The sequence below is a fragment of the Carya illinoinensis genome, chromosome 16 (genome assembly GCF_018687715.1).
Source record: "Carya illinoinensis cultivar Pawnee chromosome 16, C.illinoinensisPawnee_v1, whole genome shotgun sequence".
NCBI lineage: Eukaryota > Viridiplantae > Streptophyta > Magnoliopsida > Fagales > Juglandaceae > Carya > Carya illinoinensis.
Genome location: NC_056767.1, coordinates 28,821,758 through 28,834,430, shown reverse-complemented (window position 1 = coordinate 28,834,430; position 12,673 = coordinate 28,821,758). Strand labels below are relative to the sequence as shown.

The window sequence follows — 12,673 nt, the reverse complement described above, 5'->3', positions numbered from 1 at the left end:
AAATGGAGTACATGTATCAAATGGCCATGATGGAGTAAAAAATAACATGGCAGAGAAATACATAGCCCTAATTATCTATAAAAGTCAGTGTAATACATATAGCAGATAACAGCAGATATTTATAACATAATACCAGCTAATGCATTCAACCAACTGTATCAACTAGAACCACATCAGAACCATTATCCGTTGCCTCCTGGATTGCTTCCTTTGCTACAATGGTAGGATCTTTCTCACAGCCCTTCTCAAATATAGGAATCTTACAAGAGAAAAAGGTGACAATACAGCGGTCCAGCTTGTATTACTTACATATTTTTTATTCAACAAACAAACCCTCTATGAGTAAAGAAGCCAGATAGCCAGGTAATAAGCTGTAAAATCAAATGTTCTACCTGGAGCCTTCGTGCATGAGTCCACAGCTGCTCAACAGCTCCAGATCAGAATGTGTCACAAGCAGCTATCATGACATTCATCTCGTGCTGCAGAAGCCAGTAGGCAACCTGCAAAGCGATTTTTTAAAGAAACTCTACACTCAAAATTCACAGAATATAATAAGTGTGCTCACAGGACCAATGTATGCAAATACACACGCACATGCATCCTCTACGATACAGAAGTTGGGGCTATAGCTATATTAAATCTTGACATTCAATCGTTTTTTTTTAATATTATTTGTGGAAGTCTCACTGTTCCATTTATGTTTAAAAAAAAAAGTAGAAAAATAAAAAAGAGATGGCTTACCTTGGCTAGATTAGTAGATTTCCCAACTCCATTAACACCGACAAAAACAACAACATAAGGCTTCCTTTGTTCCCTGGCAGCATGCACATCCCTCAATATGTCAATAGAGCACCTAGGAGTTAAAATTCGAACAAGAGCTTCTTCCATTGCTGCCTGCAGTCATTGTTTCGTGCCTGGGTCTTAATCTTATCACAGACAATCAAATGATGAGAAACGAAACTGTTGAGATTAAAAAAATAAAAAAAGGGGGATGGATTCACTAACCTGTACAGTTGAAGATATCCTTGTAAACGAAGCCAACTTTTTCCCTTCAAGACTCGCTGCCACTGATTCATAGAGTTTCTCTGCCATCTCCTTAGCCTGTGATGTAATAACAAGGAGCTCTAAGTAGCAGGCTGAGTGTATTTGAGAAGTACAGATAAAACAAATATGAAACAGAGTAGATCACTGAAGCCAAAATGCAAACATACCACATTCTTCGTCATAAGCCTATCCTAGAGAGCTTTCAAAGCTGGTTCCAGGTCTGACTTCTCCAGATTCGCTTTGCCCACAATGCTGAACATACGAAAGTGAATAATTAATGAAGCAAGTATCTGATAATGTCAAGACAGATTTCAAGAAAAAATGAAATGGTAAGGCGACAGCCCATTTTAATGCTAAAAGCCTGAGGCCCTGAAGTTTACGGTTGATTCATGGGTTCTGCCAAAATACAAAAACAAATATGAAATTTCAGCCATCAACAAGATAAACTTCAGGGCCTCAGGCTTTTAGCATTAAAATGTAAAATTACTAGATTTTAAAGGAAGTAACAATGTAAAAACTAAATTATGGCCCCAAACATTATATTGAATTGTCGAAACAACAATCGCCAGGATGGAGATCAAGAACTCAGTATCATATTTTTTTCATGAAGAAAGACATTGTTGAAAAACTCAAGCAACATCCTTTAATTAATTATGCCTAAAACTACAAAGACTGCGGATATTGAATGGAAGTCGTAAAAATAAAATTACGTGTATGCTCTAAATTAAGTCATACATGCACACACAATAACCAAAGGATTGAAATTAATAAACTAACCTTTGGAGCATTGTTGAAAACCACCCCTTCTTCTTAGTTTCAGGCTTGCTGTCCTTCCCCACTTCCTCATCATCTTTAGCCTCGCTTTCACTGCTAAAAATCTCTTCCTTGTCCATCATCCTTTCATCATGATCTACTGCAACAACCTCTATATTGTCCCCATTCTCACCCACATCATCTGTGAAATCCAATTTTGCCTGAGGAGGTGAATCGTCCCAAACTCTATTCTTCCTTGTTATCTTTTTCGCTGGCTCTGCCTTAGAGCCCTTGCTAACAAGGGTTTCGGCTTTCTTCCCACCTTTAGCTCTAAGCTTCTGAAGCTTATTTACATCAAAAGCCCCAGCATCGAAGCTCCCATTTTCTATACTGTTAGCACCACCATTCATTCACCTTAGAATCTTCATTATGAACATAGTTACTGTTGGAGTGCCCCTTCTCCAAGTTGTGGCCTTTCGTATGATCACCATCCCCAACATCATTGGGGGAAGTACTTTCACTCTTTTTGTTACTTACTCCTTCAAATCTAGCCATTTTGCATCTGCCCTTGCTTCTTACTATTATTTAGAGGCTTGCCCACCACCTGCTTAAATCTCTTCAAATCTTCAGCACGAGCTTCAGCTTCCATTTTCAGTTGCCTAAAAGTTTCATCGAAATCACTATAGGCTGTCCGTTTCAGATCATACATCTCCAAAAACTCAGGCTTCACCATTGCGAGCAGATTTGCACATACAACAGATGGAGGATAACCGCTGATATACAGCAACAAATACAAGGCCAAGCTCGTTATGGAAGGTCCATTTGAGTGTGCAAGCAGCACCCGCGGCATCATAGTTGTATGATGCTGCACCAGACCGCTCTTCCAAAAGACAGGACCAGATCAAGGCGTCAATTGGTGATCTCTTGAGCGCATTTCCAAGTTCTTTACATGTATTAGTAGCTCCTCTACCATTCTCCTATAGTCGTATATACCCTGTAATTGAATCCAGAAAAGCATTAAAATATAAGAAGCAGGAATTCAAACATGGATTGGAAAATAGGAGATAGGGGGGGTGGGGGGGGGCAAATCTCCGGTAAAACTAAAAGGAAACAAGAATTTCAATTTAAATTTTATAATTTATTTTTTCATTTTTGGATCGAAGAAACACCTTCACTCACTAATCACGCCAAATGCAAGCTCATATCTAAGGGAAGGATTCTCATATGATATACATGACATAGACCATAATACTTCATAAATCAATTTCTGATCTTCACCCATTTCTATGAGCAAACCTTTTTTTTTTTTTTTTTTTTATATGTATTTCTATGAGCAAACTACCCACAAATATATGCAGATTAACCGAAGTCCTCCTCAAAAACTTAATTAAAAGTGAGATCGTAGAGGCCAATCAAATCCCAATCGATACGAGATCGGGTTCATCAATCAATACACCAAAAAAAAAAAAAAAATCAACGTAAGTTGGATCAGTGTATCTACAAATGACGTAAAAAAAGAAAAAAAAGAGTGGGAATTCGAAGAAATCGAAAAACAGAAAGCAAATACCTACTTCTCCTCGGATCTTTGAGAAAACCTGCCAACGAAGGGAAAAAAAAAGAACTGGAAAGAAACTAAAAAAGAAAATAAAGATTGAGAAAGAAGAAGCAGAGAGAAAGGGGGAGAGGGAAGAAAACAAAACTTGGGACACTCCAGTCCCACGATCACTAAATATTGTTAAGAAATCTGATAATCAAAACATTGATGAAACAGAAAAATAAAAATAATTCGAATTATTATATTACATAACATTTTTCAAATGCATAAATCAATTGAAAATCCAAACCTAAAAATCAAAATCAAAATAAAAGAGGACAAAAATTCCAAGTAACTCCATCTAACAAAGGGCACAAAGCCTGAGACTGCGAATTCCTGAGGATCACGGTGGGAGGCTGCACAATAAAGACGAGAAAAGTTAGAAAATTTGTATCATTAGTAAAGAAATATAGATCATGAGATGATAGGTTTTTATGTCTTTATACAAATATAGTCTCATTTTAAAAATAAGTTTAAAGAATAAATTTATAATATTTATAATTTAATTTATTTTTTTAATAATCTGAATTTTTATTAAAGAGAAGTATTTTTTAATAAATGAATTATATTGGTGAGAAAACTTGAATGTTTGGGAAGACAGTAATTTTAATTAGATTATTTTATATTAATGGTATATATATTAATTAACATTTATATTTAAATAAATAATGTTAATTATATAATATATAATGATAAGATAGTCTTAATACTGTAATATCAAGTTATTGATTTTGAAAGTATGTAATAATTTTTTATTAAAAAATAAAACAAGAGAGATTATATTAATGATGTAAATTACCTTTTAATGGTATAAATCTTAATCCTTGTCGCCATCCTCTAAATTGTCATCCATTGAATAGTACTCCTCTAAATTGTCATCCATTGAATAGTACTCCTCGTCATCGTCATCCTCTGAGTGTGAATAGCACTCCTCATCATCATCATTCTTTGAGTCTGAATAGTCCGAATAATAACTCTTCTGTTGCGGATACCAATTGGATTTGAAGTTACAATCATCATCACGCTTCCTCTTAGCATTCTTCTCGTCCTTGCGTACCAGATGGACTCCGCAATGCTTGAAGAGTATTCCATATTCTTCATTGCATTCAAAACGAATTTGCAGACTTCCCTTCGCTAGGTTAAAAGGCTCTAGATCGTAGAAAGCCAACCATACATGGTCTGAGTCGTAAAAAAAAAATCTATTGAATATAGTACCCAGATATCTACCATCATAGTTGACCTTAATTGAACTAGAAATAGCTTCGTTTAAAACAGCACATGTAAGGATTCCTTTAATCTCACTAGGATTGAGCAGTTCAACTTCAATAAATATATCACTTGAACAACTATTTGAAGTCTCCTTGCAATTGGAGAACCAATTTGGAATCTTATTTCCTGGAAATAGAAGGCCGCTTGACTTGCCGAACCCTTCTTCCTGTTAAACAAGCATATCATTCTTTTTAGCAATGCATATTTCTATATATAGAGAAAGCTACTCGTGTGCATGTGTGTGAGCTAGTGGCCCTTGACCCAGATTGCACCAGCCTTGGTTTCTCAGTACAAGAATCAGGGTTCAATCCCTAGCAATGTTACCTATCCAAAAAAAAAAAAAAAAAAAACAGAAAGAGAGAGAGATACCTGGGGCCTTAGAATAGCTGCCACATGACTCCCAACATTTACAACCATTTTAGAGGATCCAGACAAGTCAATCGAATGTAGTTTACTCAAGTTGCTGGTATTGAATTCAAACCTCTTCGATATATCTGGAAAACTTTCCAATGAGCTGCAATAATGAGCTTCTACCACTTCTATATTTGGGGGAAGTTTTTCGATTTTTTTGAGTTTCTCGCAATTAATCAATTTGAGTTCCCTCAATCCAACAAATCGATCCATCCATCCAGGAAGGATAACGAAAGTTTCCTGGTTTAGATATAATGTTTTCACTTTGGAGAACCAGTTGGTAAACGTCAAGGAATCTAATTTTGAATACGAAATTCCTTTTGTGCTGCCAATGAGACGGAGACTACTTAGATCAAAATGTTGAAGTTCAGTGACATTCACAATAGAATGAGGCAGTTCTTTTATACTAGTGGAGCTCCGGATCCATTGAATCAGTGTCGAACATCTCAGTTCCAGCTCAATTCCAGGAAAGGACACCAGGCTTACGTGAGCAACATTAAGCGATTTCAGAGATCTCAAGTTGCGGGAACTTGGAAAACTTTTGAGGTTACTATGGTATCCAATAGATTGATCTACCTCAACTAATCTTACGCAACTCAAAATGTCCAATTCCTTTAAATTTGGAAGCCCCGAAATACCGGAAATTTCAACTAATCCATTGCACTGCGAAATGGTCAATCTCTCTAAATTTGGAAGCCCCGAAATACCGGAAATTCTTTTTAGGAAATCACACTTTTTCAAATCCAGACATTTCAAATTCTGAAAGTTCTGTAAAAAAAAACAAAATAAAAAGAAATGAAATATATAAGCTTGAGGAAAGCTTACAACATATACGTACAATGTTATTAAAAAGAGAGAGAGAGAGATAATAATAGTACCTTGAATTTATTTCCCAATGATTCGAGCTTGCACATAGTCATTCTTAAATAAACCAGGTTCTTTCCATTAAAGTTCGATGGAAGAGATGTACCCTGATAGTTTTTAAAATCAAGCACCCTCAACTTGTTGGAGAAATAACTAGGCAGTTCTGAAAAGAGTGCATTACGAATTATGAGCATTCTGAGATTCGGCATCTTTTTGAAAGCTCCTGGACTCAAGTGTATCAAATCCTCATTAGGCAAGTCTATCAGTATGCCTTCAATGTTGTTTGTTCCCTAGCAAGACAATGCATAAATTTACCAACAAAATCAGAACATAATAAAGTTGATCTTCATATTTTATCATTTGCTAGGATCAGTAATTTGCTTATATATATAAATATATATTATATGTATATATAGTACATGTCTATACATATTTACTAATTAGTCTTACCTATTGATATAAGAAAAATTCAAGATATTGACAGAAAAACTACGTCTAATTGTAACCGGCCAATTAAGGAATCCTACTTATAAACAAAATACCTCTTACGAGTGATATGTGTGGTAGATGCAGTATGCATATAAATAAATGAGTGCATGGACGCATGTGTATATGTATTTCTCAGCCCATTTTTACAATCTCGAATGAAATGTATTTTTATGTAAATCTTACCTTATTTTGTTCAAGTACATAATGAACATCTTCATGGAACCACAACCTAGTGCGTTTTCCAGGATCTTTGTCTGACTGTTTACGAACAATTTCTTTGCCCATAACTTTGAGTAAATCATGCATGTTTATTCTGCCATACTCAATGGTTATGAGAGACTTCTCCCTTAGTATTGGGATACCAGTATGGGGAAAGAAACCACAACCATCAAGTATGTCAGTAACATGTTTTTCACGTTCCCCTGCAAAGAAACATGCAATGTCCAAGAAAATATTCTTCTCACTTTCTTCCAAACCATCATAGCCTATTCTAAGCTTGCCTTGAATATCATTGGGAAGAATTCTTTTGTACTTTTCTAGAGCATCTTCCCAAAATTTAATTTCTTTTCTTTTATATAAATATGACCCCAGCACCTTTAAAGCCAATGGAAGGCCCCCAGCATAACGCAAAAAATTTTCTGTGAGTTCTGCAAAACCTTGGCTAGGTTCAAAAAGAAAGGCATTCCAACAAAACAGCCGACGAGCTTCATTGTGATCCAATTCCTTCATCTTGTATGGTAAATGAACATTATAATTGGTTAATAAACCTTCATCTCTTGTTGTTATAATAATTAAACTTCCTAAACCAAGCCAATCACCAAGCCTATTACGATCTCCAAGTAAATTTTCAACTTGGAATAATTGATCCACATCATCAAGAATTAAAAGAACCTTTTTACTCCAAAGCATTTTTTTTATGAGACCCATTCCTTCATCTTCATTTTGAACCTTCAAACTCGAGTCTCCTAGGATCTCACGAAGAAGTGTCTCTTGCAAACGAATTAAACCCTTCCCTTGCTCTGAAGTTCTCACGTCGGCAAGAAAACAACTATATTGAAACTGGTTAAGAAATGAGTTGTAGATCTCTTTAGCCAGAGTTGTTTTACCGACTCCACCAACTCCAAAGATCCCTAGTATGCGTGTAGTGTCTTTCACTTCTACACTTGAAAGCTTATTATGGATGTCCTGTACTCTAGACTGTATTCCAACTAGATGATTGGAAATGTGATTTAAAGATTTAGGCTTTACTACGTTAAAAACCTCTCGAACAACTTCTTGAATAAATTCAGATTCGTTCCTGGCAATGAAAAAGAAAAAAAAAGAAAAAAAAAAGAGTTTTTAGGCTTTTCACAACAAAGAAACAAAAGAAAATGAAGTTGTACTCAAAGTTTTATATATGGCAACAAATGGCAATGATCTATTTAATTAACGTTTTTGGTTCCCTTCTCAGATTTGGTTTGCCTTGTTAAGATGTATTATTATCACATTTTTGTGTTTTTATAATAAAGGCGTAAGAGTGGGTGGAAGCAACATACCTGCCTCCTAAAGGGAACCCAGCCAAGTTGGCCACTTCTGTAAGGGCTGATTTCCACCTCTGTAACTTCGTCTCATCCTCGGTCTCATCTTTAAGCTTAGCCCATGCTTTTCCGAAACTCCCACTCTGATGTCGTACCTCTGTTGGATCTACATCGTAAAACACTGGTAGAACTATTTGTTGCTTTGTTTTTTTACAATCGATGATCATCGCCAACTCTTCCAAGCACCATCTCGATGATGCATACTTTTTTGAGAGTACTACAACTGAAATCCTTGAGCTTTCGATAGCTTCGGAAAGTGCTTGTGAGATTTCTTCCCCTCTTTGAAGCTTGTCGTCATCTCTGTATGTGTTTATGCCTCTTTGAACTAAAGCAGCATATAGATGGGCAGTAAAATTGTTACGAGTATCCTCACCTCTAAAGCTCAAGAATACATCGTACTTCCACCTATGAGTAAAAGAAGAAAGGGAAGAGGAAGAAGCACCTTGAACGGCCATCAGAGAAGTAATTGTTTATCTATGACGGATTACTACTGAAAGAGTACTCTCCTTAAATTGAGAATTCAGAAGTTGAAAGTTGCATTAGAAAATAGATACATGTTTGATGAAGAAAGATGATGAGAGTTTCTTGGCAATTTCTTGCGGTTTCAATGGAATAAATAATAAATTAATTAGAAAAGGCTCTATTCTTGGCAACTTCCAGGAAAGATGAGGAGTTTCTTGGGCACTTCCTTGCGGTACCTTTCATTGAAATAAGTAATAATTACACAGCACTACAACAAAAGTTTCTTGGTATCTTCTTTTGAGCTAACTTTCATTTGCTTTAGGAAAAAGGATACGCGTTTGTTATAAGCAAAAAAATAAATAACACATGAAAGGTTTCTTGGTATCTTCTTTTGAGGTAACTTTCATTTGCTTTCGGAAAAAGAATGATTAGTATACGCGTTTGTTAAAGAATGATTAGTTTATCGGCAACTTCTTTCGGTTCCTTTTGTTGTTTGACTTGACTTCTTTTTTCACAAGAAGAATATCAGTTGAAGGCGTTTAATGATTGTCTTGTGGAAAATAAGTTGTAGCATGTGGAAAATCAGCTCTAGTCTTGTGGAAAAATATGCCCTCCTCTCTCTGCATCCTCTGAGTAGGAATTGGTCTAGAGATAGCCGATCGAGTGTTTCTTTGCAATGAGATTGTGAAGTTTGGATGCATTAGGGTCTTGGATTTGAGTAATTTATTATTATTTTCTAGTACTCCATCTTTTCATTAGTGAATTTCTTGGCAACGTCCTTGCAGTACGTTTCATTGAGATAATCAATGATTAAATTGCAGATGATCCTATTTTGGCAACTTACAAGAGAGATGAGTTTCTTGACAACTTCCTCGCTGTAAATTTCACAAAACAATAAATTATGCTATAATTATAAGATTTTCAAACAGTGTAAACTTACTCTGCCTTGGAGTTAATTTCTCAATGCCTTTTAGAAGTCCACAGGCACTTGATAAACTTCAGTCCTTTCCATAATGTGGTACAGAACTTCACTTATAGATGATATGTGATTTATAACAAAATCAAACAAACAACAACTAATCTTTGCAAAACTGTGTCTATGACTAAAGCAAGTATGCAAGGGCATTTCTTCTTAGCTCAGTGTGTCAGAATACATTTTGGATTGAACTACGGCTTGTAATCAGAAAATCTATCTACTTTTTTGTGCCAAGATAGTTACTGCAACTGCTGATCATATTGGTAAGACAATGCCTTGCAGCATGACAAACTACATACGAGCAATTCTTTCTTTCTTTTCAAAACCTGCTCTATTTCCTTTACCTCTTCATCATTTTCAAAGCTCACTCTGCCGCTTGCCATTTGGTCCTTGCTCTGCCTTTGGGGTGAACTTTAATTATTTGTGTTATGTAGCTTCAAGGATGCCAATGCATTTAACTGATTAGGCCAGAATTTCAGAGGAAGAGTCCCTTCTAGATGCTTGAATTTGAGAAAATAGACTACTCCACACACACAAGCATATGCTTGAATAATCTTGATACATTTTTTGATCTTTTGTTTATTGTCTGCATATGCTTATTACGGGAGCGAGCATACACGATAATGGCGTATAGGAAGGACCCTACAAAATAAGGCAACTTTGGGCTCTCATAAAGTCGAGTGCTGCAACTTCAGCCACTTATAATAATATTCGGAGCTGTTTTTCTAATCATTATTCTATGATTTTTGGAAACTAGTAGAGCACTCATCAAGGAGTTTGTGCTGGAATTTGTCATTAATGCAGAAGATTTGGTTTTATTGCAACAAATGATCCTCAATCTTGAAATGTTTGAATGCAGGTTTATGAGCAAGATATATATAGCCTTCTGCAATTTAATTAAATGCAGTGTGGTCAAACTGTAACCATTATATGCAGTTAAATGCAGGATTATTCATTGTTAATGCAGGGAATATGTACACCTACAGGCTACATATATATATATATATGTATGTATGTATGTATGACTCAAAGGAGTTCTTGTGGGGGGGAAAAAAGACCATAAAAAACAGAGGAGCTTGTAAATACAATTTTACAGACGAGTTGCAGCCCTAGGTAGCCATACAATTTTACACTCAACTGAAAATTACTTGGATCAACAATCACTAAATATTATTAAGAAATATGAATATCTAAATATTGATGAAACAGAAAAATAAAAGTAAAACGAATTACTATTAAGCAACATTGTTAAAATGCATAATTCAAGTGAAAATCCAACCAAAAAAAATGAAAGAGGCACAAAACTCCAAGTAACTCCATCTAATACGGGCACAAAGCTTAAATTATAAGGAGAGACGGAAAAATCCCGAGAAAATATACATCATCTTTCGTATTGATCATCTCCTTTTGCTTGAGTACCACACGGACTCCAAAACTTTTAATTAGCATTCCATTGTCTATACTATAATACTAAGTTGCAGACTTCCCTCCACTGATTTGAAACGTTCTCCATCCTGTTCAACAAGGGAGCTAGCATCATAATTTTTAGTAGACAAAGGTACACAATATGAGAGAGAGAGAGAGAGAGAGAGAGAGAACCCATAATTTGAAATGCTTGAATTCATTGGAGGTGGTGACTAGAGCAGCTCTCCAATGGAGAGATATTGTATTTTATCCGAGTAGGTACCATCAAGAGAGAATATTTTGATGTTGTTGCAACTAAAGAATGCTATTAGGGATATGCCTTAATTTGTCGCACTCTCTTAGATTTAAATGTACAAGTCTAATGAGATTACCAATCGATGGAGGCAGTTATCTTATAGCAGTGCCTTCTAATTTAATATTCTTCAAACACTTAATTTCACTCTCAATTTTAGGAAAATTCTGCAGCTTTTAGCAGTTAGAAAGATCAAGGGATTTTAGAGATTCCAACTTGACGGATCTTGGAAAACTAGTAAAGCTCTTGCAACTAGTAAAGTCCCAACATATTGGGAATTTTTCTTAGAAATTTGCATATAGAGAAATTCATATGTATTTATTGTTAATTGTTCTAATCCTGGGTTAAAATGAAGATCACTTGACATTTATGTCTCTGAAAATGAGTTGATTGAGATACAATAATTATTAAACTCATAAGGAATTTCAAGGCAACGTCCTTTTTTTGGCAACTTCAAAGAGAGATCATGAGGAGTTTCTGGGCCACAAGTGGGTGGTACCTTTTATTGAGACAAATAACAAAAGAGTAATGGTAAATATGGCTTACCACCTTTTTATGGATTCAGATAATTTAAATATGGCTTACCAACTTAATAATTTGTAACACGTTATGAATCATATATAAGAAGAAGACTCAAAATCATACGAGTGAAATTGGTAACGTCTAGCCTTCCGTCATAATTGCCAACATCGCCATTAGGATATTGACTTAAAACATTGTTATTGGATTATGCACATGTAAATGACATTTTTGATGAATGTAAGATGAATTTAGATATTGACTATTCTATTAACATAAATCTCCACATTAGAATAACTATTTTTTTATTATATAATAATAAAATAATATGTGATGAATTTAACTTTGACTATTTCATTCACATCAAATCTCTACATTAGATTATTTATTTATTCATTATATAGTAATAAAATAATATTAACCTAAAAAATATTTAATTTGGATATTTTTAATTTATTTAACTTTATCATGAATTTAAGTTTAATTAAAAAATATTTAATTTTTTAATTTATTTAGCTCATGAATTAAAGCTACTGAGTCTGGTGTAAGACGAAATTAAAGCTACTGGGATATATCTATGCGAGCAAAGAAAGAAGGAGTTATAATAAATTAATAAAATAAAGATTTGATAATTAATGTATAGTTATAGCTAAATTTGATATTTTCTTTTAGCTAAAAGTTATAAAATTTACTATTGTATAATCCAATGCAAGCGATTTTGATGTTTAATAAGTAAAAAATGACTTTACTTTTAGATTTAAATATACCGATAAGACTGCTCTTAAAGAAACTTTAAACCAATGGCCAAGAATTGGATAAGATATATAAGAATATGAAAGCTTTTTTCAAAAGATAAGAATTAAATTGCCATGAACTTTCCTAGCCTCATGCGTGGTCAGGATCGATGTTCAGGTTGTCGGTGACATTTAAGAAGATAAGAATGTGACTTATATAATTTGCAAAGGAAAGAGATTTTTTGGGTGAACGTAAAAAATCTT

At 34.6% G+C, this 12,673-nt stretch overlaps 2 protein-coding genes and 1 long non-coding RNA gene across 7 annotated transcripts in view; all 3 read right to left on the bottom strand.

Annotated features, from left to right (window-relative positions):
• Window positions 1-12,673, bottom strand: part of LOC122299724 (disease resistance protein RPV1-like) — a 92,889-nt gene that overhangs the window by 792 nt on the left and 79,424 nt on the right. The window contains exons 1-7 of one of the 5 annotated variants that reach the window (XM_043110146.1): window positions 7,960-8,811; window positions 6,608-7,721; window positions 5,950-6,225; window positions 5,030-5,839; window positions 4,191-4,826; window positions 1,822-3,747; window positions 1,212-1,296 (exon numbers count right to left, since the gene is read on the bottom strand). In XM_043110146.1, coding sequence (XP_042966080.1) covers window positions 4,209-4,826; window positions 5,030-5,839; window positions 5,950-6,225; window positions 6,608-7,721; window positions 7,960-8,456 — 3,315 coding nt within the window. In that variant the 5' untranslated portion in view covers window positions 8,457-8,811 and the 3' untranslated portion in view covers window positions 1,212-1,296; window positions 1,822-3,747; window positions 4,191-4,208. Of the gene's footprint in view, window positions 1-133; window positions 438-1,211; window positions 1,297-1,821; window positions 3,748-4,190; window positions 4,827-5,029; window positions 5,840-5,949; window positions 6,226-6,607; window positions 7,722-7,959; window positions 8,812-12,673 lie in introns of those variants that run through there. The other 4 variants (XM_043110144.1, XM_043110145.1, XM_043110147.1 and 1 more) reach the window with 4 other exon arrangements.
• LOC122299008 (signal recognition particle receptor subunit alpha homolog) lies at window positions 438-1,226 on the bottom strand. The gene is made up of 4 exons (XM_043108846.1): window positions 1,212-1,226; window positions 1,006-1,101; window positions 742-894; window positions 438-500 (listed from the first exon to the last, which is right to left on the bottom strand). Exons 1-4 carry the CDS (start codon window positions 1,224-1,226, stop codon window positions 438-440), a joined length of 327 nt encoding a protein of 108 aa, XP_042964780.1.
• Window positions 10,675-11,207, bottom strand: LOC122299745. The gene is made up of 2 exons (XR_006239754.1): window positions 11,039-11,207; window positions 10,675-10,953 (listed from the first exon to the last, which is right to left on the bottom strand). It is a non-coding gene; the product is annotated as an uncharacterized LOC122299745 (long non-coding RNA).